The sequence below is a fragment of the Drechmeria coniospora genome, chromosome 02 (assembly GCF_001625195.1).
Source record: "Drechmeria coniospora strain ARSEF 6962 chromosome 02, whole genome shotgun sequence".
NCBI classification, from domain to species: Eukaryota; Fungi; Ascomycota; class Sordariomycetes; order Hypocreales; family Ophiocordycipitaceae; genus Drechmeria; species Drechmeria coniospora.
Genome location: NC_054390.1, coordinates 10,185,781 through 10,204,147, shown reverse-complemented (window position 1 = coordinate 10,204,147; position 18,367 = coordinate 10,185,781). Strand labels below are relative to the sequence as shown.

General features: G+C 51.0%; 2 protein-coding genes and 1 pseudogene across 2 annotated transcripts; all 3 read right to left on the bottom strand.

The window, feature by feature from the left end:
• Positions 1 to 126: 126 nt before the first annotated feature.
• DCS_05892 lies at positions 127 to 1,108 on the bottom strand (annotated as a pseudogene).
• A 5,163-nt stretch (positions 1,109 to 6,271) lies between these two features.
• DCS_05891 (reverse transcriptase) lies at positions 6,272 to 11,201 on the bottom strand (the record flags this gene model as incomplete). Its single annotated transcript, XM_040803192.1, has 6 exons — positions 6,272 to 7,276; positions 7,334 to 7,430; positions 7,480 to 8,198; positions 8,252 to 9,149; positions 9,215 to 9,619; positions 10,165 to 11,201. 6 exons carry the CDS (start codon positions 11,199 to 11,201, stop codon positions 6,272 to 6,274), a joined length of 4,161 nt encoding a protein of 1,386 aa, XP_040658225.1.
• A 442-nt stretch (positions 11,202 to 11,643) lies between these two features.
• DCS_05890 (uncharacterized protein) lies at positions 11,644 to 12,462 on the bottom strand (the record flags this gene model as incomplete). The annotated part of the gene is made up of 1 exon (XM_040803191.1): positions 11,644 to 12,462. One exon carries the CDS (start codon positions 12,460 to 12,462, stop codon positions 11,644 to 11,646), a length of 819 nt encoding a protein of 272 aa, XP_040658224.1.
• Between the last annotated feature and the right edge of the window lie 5,905 nt (positions 12,463 to 18,367).

Below are 18,367 nucleotides of genomic sequence, written 5' to 3'. Positions count from 1 at the left end.
TTGCCGTTGCTGTTGCCGTTACGTGCTGTTGCCGTTCTTGCCGTGCTTCCGTGCTATTGCTGTTGCCGTTACCGTTGCTGTTACCGTTGCTGTTGCCGTTGCTGTTGCTGTTGCTATTGCCGTTACCGTTGCTGTTGCCGTTGCTGTTGCCGTTGCTGTTGCCGTTGCTGTTGCTGTTGCCGTTACCGTTGCTGTTGCCGTTGCCGTTGCTGCTGCCGTTACTGTTACCGTTGCTGTTGCTGTTGCCGTTACCGTTGCTGTTGCCGTTGCTGTTGCTGTTGCTGTTGCTGTTGCTGTTGCTGTTGCTGTTTTCCTGTTGATCGTATATAGCTGTAATAACATCCAATATTGCTTCCTGCTGGGCTTGCGTTGGCTGGATTATATCCTTTGGCAATACCTGGCCACCCTCTTCCTGGCTGCCTACCCTTGTAAAGTGGCCGTCCTCGCTATACACAACGCGAAAGTAGTAGACAAGTAGCTGCTTCATCCTCCGGAAGTAGGTCGATAACGTAGACTGGTTCTTAAAGCTACGGAACGCAATAGTATTGCCCCGGGCGGCCGGCTGGCCGGCTGTAAAGTTACTGAGGATAGTGGCCCGTTGCTGTGTAATCTTCTGACCCAGGCCCCGGTAGCTACAGACAGAATAAGCATCGCGAAGTACCTCTTCTGCTGCTTCCAAAATCTGTAGCAGTAGCCAGTCTTCTTCGTTATCACTACTACTGTTATATTTCTTCTTCCCAGGTAGTGTATACGACGATTGGATCTCTGAATCCTGTAGCCCCCGTAGGTGGTCGGGGAAACCCGTCATAACAAGCCACGGCTGCCGCTCCGTTCTAGCCGTCTCGTCGGTATCCGGTACGGTAGCTGCCTTTTCGTCCAGGTCCCTTGTTGCTTGCTGTATATCCTGCTTTAACGTGGCGAATAGGGCGTCTTCCTCTACCGATAACGATAATGGTACCCCTTGGCGTTCCTGCTGGTCCTGAACGATAAAGTAGTCAATCCTACCCTTTGCCGTAAAGTAGGTCTGTAGGCAGCAGGCCCGCCATAGGGGGTTACCTTCTGTGTGTTGTGCTCGTGTCTTGCCGTGCCTTGGTAGGTGGTCGTGCATTGCAGCCAGCCGCCTTGTACAGAAGTCGCAGTTATCCCCGTTATTGCAGAGGTATCCAGGGAATGTAGCTAGGCCCTCAATAGGTACGCAGGTTATAGTCCGGCTTGGCCTATTATCTCGAAGTTCCTTTTCAGATCGGCATTTATAGCTTAAAAGGGAAGTAACCGTCGACTTTAGGTCTTGGCCGAGGAGTCGGTGCGGTTCTGCTCGGAGATGGCTTCTTATGGCCGTTTCCTTTGGCCCTATGCAGGTCCTGCATAGCTGGCATACGACGACTTGATGGCTTGCATCGTAAGAGAAGGTACCAAACCCCATTATTGCTGTTGCCGTTGCTGTTGCTGTTGCTGTTGCCGTTGTTGTTGCTGTTGCTGTTGCAGGTGCTGACAGTTGCTGGTACAGTTGCCGTTACTATTGCCGGTACCGTTACTGTTGCTGTTGCAGGTGCCAACAGTTACTGGTACAATTGCAGGTGCCGTTACTGTTGCTGGTACTGTTGCCGTTGCCGTTACTATTGCCGGTACCGTTGCTGTTGCTGTTGCAGGTGCTGACAGTTACTGGTACAATTGCAGGTACCGGTACTGTTACTGTTGCTGTTGCAGGTGCTGATAGTTACTGGTACAATTGCAGGTGCCGGTACTGTTACTGTTGCTGTTGCAGGTGCTGATAGTTACTGGTACAATTGCAGGTGCCGGTACTGTTACTGTTGCTGTTGCCGTTGCTGTTGCTGTTGCTGTTGCCGTTGCTGTTGCTGTTGCAGGTGCTAACAGTTGCTGGTACAATTGCAGGTACCGTTACTGTTGCTGGTACAATTGCAGGTGCCGTTACTGTTGCCGGTACCGTTACTGTTACTGTTGCAGGTGCTGACAGTTGCTGGTATAATTACAGGTGCCGGTACTGTTACTGTTGCTGTTGTAGGTGCTGATAGTTACTGGTACAATTGCAGGTGCCGTTACTGTTGCTGGTACTGTTGCCGTTGCCGTTGCTTTTGCCGGTACCGTTACTGTTGCTGTTGCCGTTGCCGTTGCTGTTGCCGGTACTGTTGCTGGTACTGTTGCCGTTGCCGTTGCTGTTGCCGGTACTGTTACTGTTGCCGTTGCTGTTGCTGACAGTTGCTGGTACAATTGCAGGTGCCGTTACTGTTGCTGGTACTGTTGCCGTTGCCGTTGCTGTTGCCGGTACCGTTACTGTTGCTGTTGCAGGTGCTGACAGTTACTGGTACAATTGCAGGTGCCGGTACTGTTACTGTTGCTGTTGCAGGTGCTGATAGATACTGGTACAATTGCAGGTGCCGTTACTGTTGCTGGTACTGTTGCCGTTGCCGTTGCTGTTGCCGGTACCGTTACTGTTGCTGTTGCAGGTGCTGACAGTTACTGGTACAATTGCAGGTGCCGGTACTGTTACTGTTGCTGTTGCCGTTGCCGTTGCTGTTGCCGGTACTGTTGCTGGTACTGTTGCCGTTGCCGTTGCTGTTGCCGGTACTGTTACTGTTGCCGTTGCTGTTGCTGACAGTTGCTGGTACAATTGCAGGTACCGTTACTGTTACTGTTGCTGTTGCAGGTGCTGATAGTTACTGGTACAATTGCAGGTGCCGTTACTGTTGCCGGTACTGTTGCCGTTGCTGTTGCTGTTGCCGGTACTGTTGCCGTTGCCGTTGCTGTTGCCGGTACTGTTACTGTTGCTGTTGCAGGTGCTGATAGTTGCTGGTACAGTTGCTGTTACCGTTGCTGTTGCTGTTGCTGTTGCAGGTGCTGATAGTTGCTGGTACAGTTGCTGTTACCGTTGCTGTTGCTGTTGCTGTTATAGGTACTGTTGCTGTTGCTGTTGCTGTTGCTGTTGCCGTTGCCGTTGCTGTTGCCGGTACTGTTACTGTTGCTGTTGCAGGTGCTGATAGTTGCTGGTACAGTTGCTGTTACCGTTGCTGTTGCTGTTGCTGTTGCAGGTGCTGATAGTTGCTGGTACAGTTGCTGTTACCGTTGCTGTTGCTGTTGCTGTTATAGGTACTGTTGCTGTTGCTGTTGCTGTTGCTGTTGCCGGTGCCGTTACTGTTGCTGGTACAATTGCAGGTGCCGTTACTGTTGCCGGTACCGTTACTGTTGCTGTTGCAGGTACTGACAGTTGCTGGTACAATTGCAGGTGCCGTTGCTGTTGCTGTTGCTGTTGCTGTTGCTGTTGCTGTTGCTGTTGCTGTTGCCGTTGCTGTTACTGTTGCTGTTGCCGTTACTGTTGTTGTTGCTGTTGCTGTTGCTGTTGCTGACCCGATTGCTATTGTTGTTGCTAATTGCTGTTGCTTAGCTACAAGTACCTACTTATACGTTTGCAAGGCAATTGAAACAATCCAATTGAAATAATCCAACCCAAGTACGTACGGATAGATAATAGAGTACTACTATACTTACTCCAGTCTACTATTGGTCTGGCCCTGCTACCTTGATGGGATTTTTTTTTCAAGCCCCGCCCGCAAAGCTACCAATACCAATACACCGCTACTTCCCCCCCCCCCCCCCACCCCCCACCTACCCAACCATTGTCGTACCGAAATTCCCCAAATTCCCGACAAGAAAACTTTTACTGTTGGGGATTATTTTGCCGCGCCCTGCGCACCGCTACGGCCGATGCGACGTGATATTCGCCGAACAATCTTTTCCGCCCGTACGGTCGTATTTTTCCCGACCCGCGCGGCCGCGTATTGGTGGATCTTTTTGACTGCACCTTTTTGACTCGACGATCCCGACCGCAAGTACCTTTTCGCGCGCGCGCCCCGCCAATCGGTACCTGCCCCGCTCCGCCCGCGCTAACGCGCCTAGGGTTTCCTTTTTGACTGAAAAAGCCCCGCCACATAACGGCTAGGAAATCGGTCGCAAGGCAACTGTACCGAATTTCCAACGACAACGCGGAAATGCCCTGCCGCATTCAATTCACTCGATCTCAGTCTCGATCCCAATGCCGGTCCTGTTTTCCTTTTTGTCTGCAGTGTGGGTGAGGAAGTATAAGCTCTGGATCTCCGCAAAAAGCTAGCACCACCGATAAGGTTCGAGGCTGGGCTCCGCCGTGAGCGCGAACTCACTCCGTGCCGGTGCGTCCGCCAATGTGGATGTCGCTGTAATGTATAAGGTTAATACCCAAAAGTCTACGAACGCAGCCCCACACCGCCCGATTCCGGATTTATGCGCGCCACTTTGAATGCAAATAACTCTACGAAAACGCAATATATTTTGAAGCTGTATTAATTGCTGAAGGCCCGTTTTTGGTATTTAATATTTAGTATACCAACCACGGGCTCTTCGCACAGCCTCAAGTCGGCGCGGGAGTGACTCTACTAGCCGGTCAATATGGTCCTGGTCTAACACATGCCGTCTTCAAACACTGTCAATTCGGCAATTGAGGCTGCGTTATTTAATAGACCGGCAAGATGAGGGAATAAAGCAATTATTGTAGATTTTAGAGCTCTCCAAACGTTCTCGATTGGGTTGAGATCGGGCGAGTGCGGCGGCCACTCAATAGTATTAATACCATGAAGTTATAGCAACTCGGGCGTGCCGCTATAGCTGTAAAATCTCGCGTTATCTTGTTGGAATTGCCTTGTACCATCGCTAAAGAGGAATAAGACCAGTCGATGGAGCATTTTAATAGATTTTGGCAGTATATCTACAGCGTAGTGAGGTCTTATCGCGTTCTATAATAATAAGGTTCGTTCAGCCGCCTCTCTAAATACTGTAACGGTGCAGCCAATATATTGACAATCGACTGTACGACTTGAAATAAGTATCATTGACTAACGAAGGGGTGGTTCTAAGTACAGCAGTAATGACAGTTTAAATACCCTTCTTTTTTCCCTTCCAACAAGCCGTTACTTCCGTGGGCCTTACAGCAATCTATTACTGTCTTCATGATCGTCAGTATAGGTAGTCGCGAGTGCCGCCGTCGTCACGATCGTCAGGGTCGTTGAAACTAGCGGTTACCAATATTGTATGATGATCGCTGGGCTCGGTAGTTGTGAGTACTACTGTCGTCACGATTGTTACAATTGTTGAAACCAGTGGTAGTCACGGGTGCCGTCATCGTCACGATCATCAGGACCTGTAGTCACACGGGCTGTTGTCATCATTACCGTCAGGTAACGGAATGTTGGAATCGGCGATTGGGGTGATGACCTGTGTGTCGGCGTGAGACATTGATGTCATCGTGGTGCCTGTCGGGGCCGTCGTCGGTAGGTAGGGCCGTTCCGGTCATTGGGGCCGCGCCCACAGGTGCGGTCTACAGCATCTGTACGAGCGAGTGTGTAGCCGAGTGAGCTTTTCAGCCCGTTACAAGAATCGCCTACCGCGACGGGACTAAATATCGGATAGTCAAATAGTTAGCAGAGTTTTGGGCTCCCCGCGGAGCCATCCGCATGCTACCAAATGATGTCAGTAGTCGCTTGGGGATTCAATGCCTTACAGAAGGTATGGAACTCGTTGGACTCGACAAGCCGGAAGGGCAGCCTGTACACGGTAAATAATGAGACAAGTGCCACGTTAATGACCTCTTTATTTAGCACTGTGCTTCATCACCAATCATTCTCGGTACCAAGGCAGACTCTAACGCGGCGGCAACCAGCTCGAAACAATCCACACCTTACCACGTTACATTGGTTTGCTGTCTTCGTCGCGGTGCGCAATGTCGGCTTCCGACGGTGGTCACGCATTTCGGCAGCTTCGGCAGCGTGCGATTAAGCAAGAATAACGTATTGCTGGCACGAGTTTTGATCGACTTCGTCACACCTCTGCCAGGAGGTCACAGATGACCGCAGAGACGATCTGACAGCATTGTTGGAAGGGTTGTGTTTCATGAAGCGCCGTTGATTGGCTGGCGGGGTTGGGCCACGAAGTGCCTGAAGTGATTCACGGCCACTCAGCTGCTATTGCTATTGCTATTTTATTACGCCCGGAGGGAATCCCTAGAGGGCCACTGCGCTACGCTATTTACCGTTCAGTACACTGTTGCATGTCACTCCAAGCCCCACGAATCTTCATGCTCTGCGTTGTCCAGCCTAAATCGAAGTTTCCATGACAGGTCTGCTTGAAGGCCAATTTCTCCAAGTGTTCAGCATCCTATCCTCATCAGCTGAAGCACGGTCTGTCAAATTTGAGGCTGCTAAATGTTAGTATAATCTTGTTTGGGTAGTTAGTCTGTTTCTGCCCGCTGATCCACGTCCAGCCGTTTGGTTGCCATCGCAAATCGAACTGTCGCACTTACGGCCTGCATGTCTAGTTTCCACTTATCGTCGTCCGACGCCGTTTTGCCTCCCAGAAAGAAGGACAAGTTGCCCATATTTGTTCGTGAGTACTGAACCATGACTTCCCGCTGTGTCGTCCACTTCTTACATCGGAAAAGAAAATGCTCTACACTCTCTGCTGCTTGTCCACAGCCACACGCATCCGATTCCACCACTCCTATCTTGTGAAGGTAACTGTTCAATCGCGTCATGCCGGTACGGAGCTGCGCTAACACATTCGCCTCCTTTCTCTTGAGTGAGTCGTACAACATTCGGGTGTGTTTGCCCGGTAATGCCTTGTCAATGCGCTTGGAGTACTTTCCCACCCTTTGCGGGATTTGCCCAAGCTGCCGTTCCTGAGCGAGCGCCAGTCGAAGAGTTGTAGATCTTGCCTGGTACGGCGCTTTCTCCGCCACGCACTCGTGCCTCGTGGCTCTCTGCGCCGCTGCCTTGGCCATCGGGTCTAGCTCGAAGTCCTCGTCACTTGCTGGAACCCACAAGAACGTGACGCCGCACCTTCTACTCCGGAGATGCTCGATGCGGTCGTATATCTGTCGAACTGTGCACTGGCCGGATTGCTGCCGTGGCCTCCGTATGACCTGCAAAGCCGAGCGGTTGCTCGTGATGATTGTCAAATCTCGGCGATGCAAGCCTGCCGGCATGCACTTCAGCGCCATCACTATCGCGGCAAGCTCCGCTGTGCATGGGTTTTGCTCGTCTCTGAATCCAAGGGTGACCGAATGGCTGGCCAGCACCTCTCCTGCGCTGTTGAGGGTAGTGTCGCGAACGACGCCTCCCATTCCGACCGCGCCGTTTCTCAATGAGCTGGAGGTAGCGATGACGATGCCCTCCACATCGTTCGGCTTGCCCATTTCCACTTGATCAGGCTCGCCCACCACCTGGATGCGGTCGCTCTACGGCGCCAGTGTATACTCATGGATGGTCTCCATTCGGTTCGTATCCGTCGTTACCAGTGCCAAGGCAATCTTCTGCATTGGTGATACGAATCGTTTGCCCGCCTTGACCTTCAAAGCTGCCAGAGGGTGCGCTTTCGGGAGCGTCCGTAGGCTGATGAAGAATCTTGTCGCAGCTCGACTGGTGTCGTTCTCGAAAGGACCGGACACCGGCCGCAGCCTCAGCCACTGCCGTCGCAACAGTGCGGAAGGCTCCGGTGACTGCCTGTGCTCCGACCTTCTGAGCTTTGTCGATCCATGCCGCTTCTCTCACGCCGCACGAATGCATCCACACATTGGAAGCATAGTCCATGGTCGGTGGAACCGTCGCCACGAACAGCTGTCTCGCCATCCGCGGAGAGAGCATCTTGAGTCTTCGCAGACACATCGCGGCCGTGAGTCCCTTGGCGGCGGCTCTGGCCATGTGCTCCTTGTACCGAAGTTTTGTGTCCATGATCACTAGGACTTTTGCGCTGCTCTTAGGTTTGACCTCTTGTCCTTTGATCATAAACGGCGTGTCACTGTTGCGCTCCGCAACTAGTGTGAAGTGTATGACAGTCGTTTTGTCCGCTTCAAACGTCGCGCCGCTGCGTCTCTCCCAATCGAGCGCATCGTCAGTGATTGACTCTATGCCTGCCCGGTTTGCCTCTGCTGTTGGCCCTATCACCCATGCCGAGTAATCGTCGACAAAAGCTATCGAGCCGCCCTTTGCATTGACCCTTCTCTGCACAAGATGTGCGTTGAAGAACAGAAACGCCATTGTGACGACGGCGATCCCTGCGGCAGGCCCGCCTGGGGCAATTCTCGTTGCTCGGACGTGTGCCCATTCACCACCACCGAGGCCGTTCTCCCGGAGCAGAACGAGGCCGTCCAAGTCATCAGACTGTCCGGTATACCCCTCACCTTCATTCTCTCCAGCAGTCGCCCTTTGCACACCCCGTTGTACGCGCCTTTCACGTCGAAGCTGATCAGGCTAAGCAACTTGCCAGTTCGCCATGCCTTATAAACCTGTTCTTGCAGAAGCATGAGGGCCTGGTCGGCTGACCGTCGCTTTCTCGCCCCGAAGTGATTTGCAGGCAGGAGCCCATGGGCCTCCACTGCGTAGGAGATGCGCTCTGCGACGACCGCTTCCAAGATCTTCCCAAGGGTCGACAGTAGAGATATCGGTCGCCACGCCTTCGCCAGTGCGTAATCCCCTTTGTCCGGTTTCTTCAACGGGATGATCTTCGCGGTTCGCCATTGGTGAGGCACCACGCCGTCTCGGAGCGACGAGTCAAAGAGAGTCCACACCCGGAATTTCACCACGTACCAGAGCCGCTTCCACACCATCGCCGGGAGGCCATCATCTCCAGGTGCTTTCCACGGCTTCGGCGCCATCACTTTTTCTTCAATCTCTTCCAGTGTCAAGTCTGGCATGGGCACCGCGGCCCGCTGTGGACGTTCCCCTTCGGTGTCAATACTTGCTGGCAGGGGCGGAAAGAACGTGCCCAACAGCTCCTCGGCTTGCTCTGCCCTGCCCCCGGTCGTAGATCCATCTCCCTTCTTCAAAGGCGGCACTTTGTCATCCATGATGTCCTTGCCGGGCTGGAGATATTTGGCCGCCGACCAGATGTTGACATCTTCGGCGACGAAATCCTCCCAATGTGCTTTCCTTTGGCCCCGTATGGCATCGTGGTATTCTTTAGCAGCGTCTTTGGCTCGTCGTTCCAAGTCTGGCCGGGCTAGGCCAGCTCGCCTCTGCGCCCTCGCCTGGTTTCGCCAGTACGTATACGTCCGCCGAAGTCGCGTCAAGTCCTTGGTCCACCAACGTTTCGCATATGGTGGCGGTTGTGCTCTGGGTGTCAGCTCGTGAATTGCCTCTAGGACGACTCGCATCAGCTGGTCCGTCTGCGTCTGTACATCGACCGTCCAAGGGAGCGACCGGACTTATCCTCCACCCTGGCCCCGATCAGGATCCAAGGGGCATTTTTGAACAGCAGTCGTTGCGTGACATTTCGATCGGGCATTTCGACGCCGAATGTTGTCTGAATCGCTCTGTGGTCTGATCCATGTTCGGTCGGATGAATGTCGCACGCCACCTTCTCGTCCGCCAGTTCTGGTGTTGTGAGCATCAAGTCGATAGTGCTCCCCCTGTCCTGGCCTTGCCACGTCTTCGTACCCCTCGGTAAAAGGCTGCAGAGTCCGTGCTCGTTCATCAGATCGACGATGGGCTCGCCTTCGCCCTGCCTTCTCGCCGACACCTCGTCTCCGCCCCAGAGTAGGTCGTGGCGGTTGAAGTCTCCCGTCAGCACCACATCCGCGCGCCTACCTGTCCTGTCACGAAAATGCCGGATCAGATCGTGCAAGCAGTCCCACTGCGGACGTCAGCGCCTCCACACTTTTTCCCCCCACGTACACCAACACCACCAACACGTCCCTCCCCGCCAGTCGAAGCACCAATGCTGTGAGATCGGCCGATGGGACGGGCACCTATTCCGCCTCAATGTCGTTCCGAACCCAGAGCATGCTTCGGATTGGCCATGGCGCCTCAAGTGTGCGCGTTGGTATCATCTTCGACCAGTTACTGTGCCCCGCCGGGCTCGTTACCACCTTGCCATCAATTCTGCGCGCATACGGCTCAGACACTGCCAACACGGCAAAGTCCTTGAGGTCTGCGTCGTTCATCAAGCTTTGCTGCACCGGTTCCTGCTTCCGCACGTTGAGCTGTAGGATGCGGAGGTATTTATGCATTACAGCGTGGGTTCCTCATCCGGCATTTCCAGCTGAACGATTCGTGCGGCCCGCCACATGGAACGCACTTCGGCTCCGCAGCCTTGCAGTCCTTGTGATGGTGCCCGAAACTCGCGCACCTTCCACACAGCTGTGGTTTCTTGCACGAGTACGCTTTATGGCCGGTCTCTTGGCAGTTAAAACACTGGATCGGTCCTGTATGTGGCTCAAAGACATTTGTGATTGCAGATTCTCCTGCAAGGTCAAAATAATGGGCGTCCAGGAGCCTTTTTGCATCGCTTCCTTTCGTCACATAGACCACCATCGACCCGTACGCTTTGCCTGTCTCCCTGTTACTCAACCAAGAAATCTTGGCAATGGTACAGTTATTCTCGACACCGAGTGCTTCGGCCGCGCCCAGTAGAATGTTGCCCTCTCCGTCCAACACAGCCGTGCGGTTGGCGTTGCCAACCTTGACCGGGTAGAGCTGATCCCTCATGACTCGCACCCCAACAACTGCAGTCTTTTGCGCCGCTTCCTTTACACGCTGTAGTTCGGCTTCGTCTCGGCAGATGATCTTGACATGCTCGGCGTTCCGGGACTCCTTCACCACTGCTGCGCATCTCCAGGCATCATGGCCTTCCTTTGCCCTCATCTCGCTTTCGATGGCCTGCCGGATTTGCCCTACTTGTACTATGTTTTTGTTCACTTCTTCAACTCGTGTCGTATCGATCGTGCAGTAGAAAGTATCTCTCAACGAGGATGGTGTCGTTTGCATCGACAGGGTACGCAGGTTCGTTGGCTGACTCGTTGGCGGTGTGCGGGCGACTTCCGCGAAGGAGGCCCGAGGACTGCTCTGGTTCGAGGCTGTCGCGGTGCTCAGGGCTTCGAGCTGTTGTCGAATATTCCTGAGCTCTCCCTTTGTGTCCTGAAGCTCTTTCTTAGTGTTCTGAAGCTCTTGTCGCGATTCCTTCCGAAATTCCTCGTGCCCGCGGTGGGCCTTCTCGCTCGACTCCTTGATTTGGGTCCGAAGTTCTCGAATCACGTCTCTCACATGTGATGGGTGAGGAGCATGTCGTACCGACAGCCGCGTGCTCACTGGTAATCTGGACCAATCCAGAATCAGCTGACAAGGGCTGTGGAATGCTATTTGGACCCAGTCAAACTTTGTTAGCATTGTTGGCATTTGCCAATAACACCTTGACATCTACCATCAACGCCACACAGCTCGTGTGGCCGCCATCGCCACGGAGTTGGTAATCATATTACCACAGAGGCCGTCTAACGGGGGCCGTGTGGAAAGGCCCATGAAAGCAAGAGCGATTCTTAGAAGCGGAGAGAGCATCATCCGGGCACCAGACGAAGCCGTTACTTTGCGCCTTCGTTCCGACTCCCTCAGTTGTCAGCAACCCAGTTATTGACTTTTAGTACAATTGAGAACCCATCTTAGAGGCTTGAGCAACATCTCTAGCCGTTTGTTGCAAAGCGCGACGTTTCCGTGGGATGAACATCACGAGATCATGTTTCTGTCATTTCAGCCACACCGCCCCCCCGTAGGACGGCCCCATTTCAATTGCAGTTGCTAATTTGACTCCCGAGTCACTGAACAAGATCTTGCATCAAATATGTACAGTAATCTCTCCGTATCGTTCCATGATAAGCTTCGTCTTCAAGGAATCCTCAGCCAGGAACCAGCCTCTTTTCTGCAAAAACTCCACCAGCTTGGCGCGCCCCTCCAGCGCTTTCTCCAAGTCAGGTGTTTTAAACGACGCTTCGACGATTAGTTCGAGGCTCGCATCCGTCTTGCTCTTCCGAATCGGCCACACTTCAATGGAAAGCTTGAACACATCCCAGGTACCTTTGGACCGCTTCGCGAGTACCGGCCCGTAAACTACGCAGTCGGCGAGATCATCAGAACCCAAGTTATCGGCTAACCAAATCTTGAATTTTTCGGGTGCGTTGTCGATGAGGAACTTGCGCGATTCTTCCGCAAGGGGGAGGTCGATTGCTTCGAAACCCGTGTCGGAAATTGTCTCATCGTGGCTGATGGAGAGCGTTTGCTTCTGGTACCCAACGTCAACCTGCGCTTGGAAGGTACGACTTGTCGTTGAGTCGAAACCGTCTTGCTCGGCCGTCTTGAGCGCTGCATCGATGTTGCCTTTAGCGGTACTAGAGTCTCCGTCGCCAATCGGATAGCGCTTCTTGTACGTCAACTCGAACTCCTCGCCGCCTTCTTTCTTGCGGATGCGAAGGTTCCAGCCCTTGGTGTACAAGTCTTGTTTCTTGGTGTCGACGAATTGGACGTTCATTTTCTTGGTGCTCGACGGGATGGAGAACGCTGATAGGACCGCATCTATGAGTTTGTTGTTTGATCCAAGAACTTCTGAGGGCTTCAGAAGGACCTTGACCTCGTAGTCGGGGACTAGGTTGGACGCCATGATGTTTCAAATTGTTGACAGTGCTGCTGGCGATTTGGGAAATAGTGGGAGTGGGCGGCCGCGGACGGGTGAGGGACAATTGACAGAGGAACTCGTAGACTGCGAAGTGTCAGAAGTAACGGTTTTTATTATAGGATAGCTTGTCTATATTACAATATAATACCGGTACTTCTGTTGCTGTCGAACGAATTATATGTAATAGGTAAATAATTGGATTTGTAGGATCTTATATTAACTAAATAAGTAATGTAGTTATGTAGTAAAATAAAAAGTATACGTGATATAGTTAATACGACTAAGTACAAGTTATTGAGTGCATGTGTAATTAATTGTGTGTAGTTGTATATATTGTTATTTAATTGATCATGAACAGAAGGTGCGGGCAACAGGATATATATAGATAACTGATGCCTATGCAGATAATTGATGGGGTATTCGTTTGACCCTATAATCCTGCCTCAGTACAGGCCACATTATCTCTGTTACTTGCCCTAATGCACATTGATCATAGGTGCATCTATCTGACTGATGAAGAAAATTGGGTCTTTAACTCTCACTTTTGCTTACGGCGGAGCTGTTCAAGGAGCGTTAAAAACCGTGGCTCCCCAAAATCCGGTAGAATGCGTTTTTTCTTTTTCCCAGAACCGTGGAACCGCCTTTCCCGTGTGTGCGGAGTATTGGCCGATGGCGCCGGGTGAATTTGCTCGTGTTGTTGGTTTTGACCCTGCTGCGTACATTAACTGCATGTCCAATGTCCAGAAGTAATTTACGTAGGACAATTGTGGGGACTCGATGACCCGTGTTGCGATGGCTTCAAGCTGTTCGCGGGCTTGCTTCAGTTCCTCGCCAATCTGCTTCTTGGTGTATTCTAACTGTTGCGCCAGCTCGCGTATTACGAGGAGACGGTCACGGGAAATGCGAAACGTCCGGGAAAGCAAACGACACGAGCTTCAATGGCCGAGACCGACGCAAAATATACAGAAAATGTCAAGAAAAGACGCCCCAGCAACGAAACCGGAAAAGTGCTCCTCCTGAGAGTGCTGGAAGAATTGAAGGACCTAAAGAACGCGACGATAAAGCAACAAGAATTGATCTGCAAACTGCAAAAACAAGTCGTCGAAATGCAACGTAAGATTCGAGAGACTAAGGAAGAGCTGAAAAATATACGAGAACAACTGGAGGCAGTTACAGTAGCTACAGCGACCCAATCTAGCCCGAGGGCCTCTTACGCTAATGTTACTTGTCCCCACCTGGTAGTTAACCCAGCAACATACGATTAGTCTTATTAGCAAATACGATACTATCGGGCCCAACTGACACGCATTATTGTACCATTAATATTTCTAGGATGGAAAATGCAGAGCGTAACGCTACCTCTGCGGGTACGATTCGAAAGATAATTGAAACGGAAGCTCGGGCGAAGCTAAGTTAACCAGGCTGGCGGTTCCGCGCGGTAACCTTAGATCGTAAGAATATACATTGCATTAGGATCGCCTGCCTCGATAAGGCTGAACATCGGATGATCAAACAACTGGTAGAGGTTAAAGCTCCCTGTAGAGCTTAAATTCTTCGAGATGAACTGTACCCCGTTAAAGTAGATAATGTTAATCGCCTGGCCGTTCTCGATAACCTAGGTGACATTTGCAACGGAGTTGCTGAGGCCTTTGGCCAGGAGAATGACATGCAGGTAGCAAAGGTAGTATGGTTAAGCAGGCGCAACGCCCCTAAAGCTTATGGATCGATGGTGGTCTATATGACAAAAGCTTCGGATGCTAGGAAGGTTTTCTACGAGGGTTTCTTCTACGCTAGAGGCGAGTTAGGTTATACCGGGCCCTTCGAGTGCCGAATTTGCCCGGAACAGTGTTACAACTGTCAGGAAATTGGGCATAAGGCATTCTAGTGCTCTAAGCTACAGATATACGGTAAATGTACCGAGGAAGGCCATTACTATAGTGGATGCAATGGGCTGATTTGAAGTGTGCGCTCTGCGGTGGCCCTTACGAGTCGTTTAGCAGAAACTGCAAGAAGCTATACCCTTCTGCGCATAAGTAGCATACTTTGAATAATCTAGCTAAATGTCCGAAAGCGCAGCGAAGTATACGATAGCTTAATGAACAATAAAGAGATTTAGGACGCAGTGGTGCTGGCTATCTTGGAACTGTAAGTACGAATGATTAAGGGTCGGCTTTTAACGATGCCGATGGGTTACTATAAGTAGACGAAGATAGTACCTCCAATATACCGAGAAGGCAGATGGGCGATTCGAAGTCTGCTTTGGATTAGGAATAATCTGGATGCAGAGCAGGTGACTATTAAGTCCTCGGATATAACGGCGGCATTGATACGGCTCCTAGAGCGCTGGGTATTAGTGTTTTCGGTCTATGTACAGGGAACTAAAGCCGAAGCGCTAATGGAGGCATACGGCAATATGCGCAAGGCGATTACGGGCGCAAGGCGAGATGCGGGAAAAGTAGTGGATGTAATAATTGCAGGCGACTTTAATCGCTACAACTAGCTCTGGGGTGGAGACGATGTGCAGTTGGAAAGGCAGGGCAAAGCAGACCCGATTATCGACTTAATGAATGAGTTTGCTCTCAGCAGTCTACTTCCAAGAGGAACGAAGACGTAGTAAGGCGGAGAGTACGAATCGACGATCGACTTGGTCTTAACATCCGAGAACTTAGCTATCTCGACTATTAAATGTGCGGTATACGGTATAGAGTATGGATCAGAGTATCGGGCCATTGAGACAATATTCGATGTCTCCGTCCCGCTACCTAAGACTTATAAACGGCTCCTTCTCAGAAACGCACTATAGAATTAAATTAACGCTAGGATTGCTGCTACTCTAGAGGCTACCCCGATGGAGGGCAAGGTACAACAGAAAACGGATAGGCTTATGCCGGCGGTACTGGAGGCGGTCTACGCCCTGACACCCAAGGTCAAGCCATGCCCCTATGCAAAATGCAGTTGGATCCCAGATTACGTGTAGCTGCCTACCAGGCAGCTAGTGGCGTTTAGGCAACCATGCCTATCACTAAGTATATAAGAGCACCTACCTAGTCAGCTAGCTTTTTTAATCAAGTCTGCTGCTACATTTTAACTAACGCTAGTGGACTTTTAACTAACGCTAGTGGACTTTTAACTAACGCTAGTGGACTTTAGATCTTACTCAGCTCCGGCGCATATACATGTACTGAAGGAATCGCGCTAGAGCATTAAGACGAGCAGGGCAGACTTGCAGAGAACTCGAGAATACAGCCAAGGGAGCGGCCAAGCAGTACCACAATACTATTAAGAGCAGAAAAAGACGCACTAGAACGAGTTCCTTGCTGACAACGACAACATCTGGAAGGCGGTAAAGTATCTATAGTCTGGTGATATTATAGCATTCGGCAAGGTACTGTAGCTTACAAGGGCTAACGGTACGAGTACGGCCAATGGCAACGAACAGGCTGAAGAAATACTAAATACTTTCTTCCCTCCTCTACCGGAGTTTATCGAAGAGGAAGGAGAGAGACTATAGCGTAGAGCGGCCGTTACTATGCCGGATATTACAATGGAGGAGGTAGAGCAATAGCTCTTTGCGGCTAGGTTGTGGAAGGCAGCTAGCGAGGACGGCCTACCTGCAATAGTCTGGAAACAGGTTTGGCCGGCGGTTAAATACCGAGTCTTGTTACTGTTCCGCGAATCGTTGGAGGAAGGGGCTCTACCGGACCAATGGAGACATACTAAGATAATTCCACTAAAGAAACTAGGCAAAGGGGATTATTCGATTGCAAGGGCGTAGAGGCCGATCTCTCTTCTAGCTATACTAGGTAAGGTTCTGGAATCGGTTGTTGCGGAGAGGATCTCCTATACTGTTAAATTGTATGGACTCTTGCCAACGAATTACTTTGGAGCTCGTAAGCAGAGGTCTGCCGAGTAAGCGTTAATGCTACTGCAGGAGTAAGTCTATGCAGCCTGGAGAGGGCGACGGATCCTTAGCTTACTAAGCTTTAACGTCAAAGGGGCGTATAATAGAGTATGCAAAGAGAGACTCATTTAAAGAATAAGAGCAAGGGGCATCCCGGAAGTACTGCTTAGGTGGGTTGAGGCGTTTTGCTCGAGCCGTACAGCAATTACTTAAGTCAACGGACAAACTTTAGAGGTACAAAAACTGCTATAAGCTGGGTTGCTATAAGGTTTACTACTGTCTCCGATCCTTTTCCTATTCTTTAACGCAGACCTTATGCAGCAACGTATAGACTGCTCCGGCGGAGCTATATCTTCGTTAACGATTTTACGGCGTGGGTTACTGGCCCAACGGCGGAAAGTAATTGCGATAGGATTAAAGCGATTATCGAAATGGCGCTAGATTGGGAACGAAGGAGCGGCGCGACCTTCGAGGCGGATAAGACGGCAATTATATACTTTACTCGGAAGACGTAGAGGTCTGGCGCAGAACCCTTCTCTATCAAAGGACAGCTCGTTCGACCAAAGAGTTAGGTCAAGATCCTAGGAGTAATCATGGATGCCGGACTCAAATACAAAGAATATATCGCAAGGGCAGTAACAAAAGGCTTAGAAGCGGTCATGGAGTTGTAGCGACTTAAGGGCCTTTCGCCAGCGACGGCCAGATAGTTATTCTCGGCCATAGTGGCCCCGGTAGTGGACTATGCCTCGAATGTCTGGATGCATGCGTGCAAAGACGAGAAGGGCAACTCTATCAATCGAGTCCAGAAAATTGGAGTACATGCTATTATTGTGGGAATATTCCTAACAGTAGCGAGCAGCGTTACGGAAGCAGAAGCAGATATTGTAAGTGCCTAGGAGCGGTTTTGGAGAAGGGCGATTAAGTTGTAGACCGGTTTACACCTTGCCAGCCACCAATCCCCTTCGCAACGCTATATCTCGCATCCGAAAGGTTAGAAGATTCTATCGCTCGCCCTTTCACCAGGTAGCGATAGTATTCGGTGCGATACCGATAAATGAATTAGAAACGATCAATCCATTTACGTTGGCACCTTGGGTAGAACGAGTACGAACCATAATCGAAGACGAGGACAAGACGGATGGGAGACGGAATAATCGGACCGGGGCGGTTCGGGTTGTAGTAAGCTGCTCGGTACGAAATGGGGTGGTAGGAGTTGGCGGGGTCGTGGAGATCCCCCGTCAGTACGAGGGGAGCCGAAACTATATCGGTTTTCCTTTACACTTGGTCTAAGGGATGAACAAAACCCATTCTCCGGGGAGCTGGCGATAACAGTATACGCATTGAGGCTGCTGCTAGAGCTAAGGCATTGCAGTATGGCGCTGCTGACAAGCAACAAAGCCGCGGTCCTTATACTGCGAAACCCGTGTCAGCAATCCGGCCAACAGTATATTGGTTGCATATACAATGCTATCAATGCGCTTAAAGATAAGGGAAATGCTGTAACTGTTGTATGGGTACCCTCCAGTTCTGAATATAATCTTCTAAAGACCGCTAAAGACAAGGTGCGAGAGGCTACGCAACGAGGTACCATCCCAACCAGGAGTTTTCCTAGGATGCGTTCGACAACTTGTTTATAAGGAGAGAAAGAGATTCCTAAGGAAAGCTCTAACTTAAGCTATTTATATACACTGGGGTTCAGGTACAGCGTCCGGACTCACTGTACCTGAAAAATATAAGAGAATCGCCAATTATGGCCTACGCCAGAAACTGCTACTAGAGAGCCTATTATACGAAACCTAAGTAAAACGCCAATTGAGGCCCAAATCTAATATTTAGCATTGCGAAAATGGTTTGCAGCTCGAATCAGAAGCTATTCGGAGTTTAAGGCAGTTGCGGATGTGCAGAGATGGATTCCATTATATCAACTGGACTGTTGCATTTCTTATTGCAATACTGAATCTCGTAGTGGTACTCGTTTGAAATCTGCAA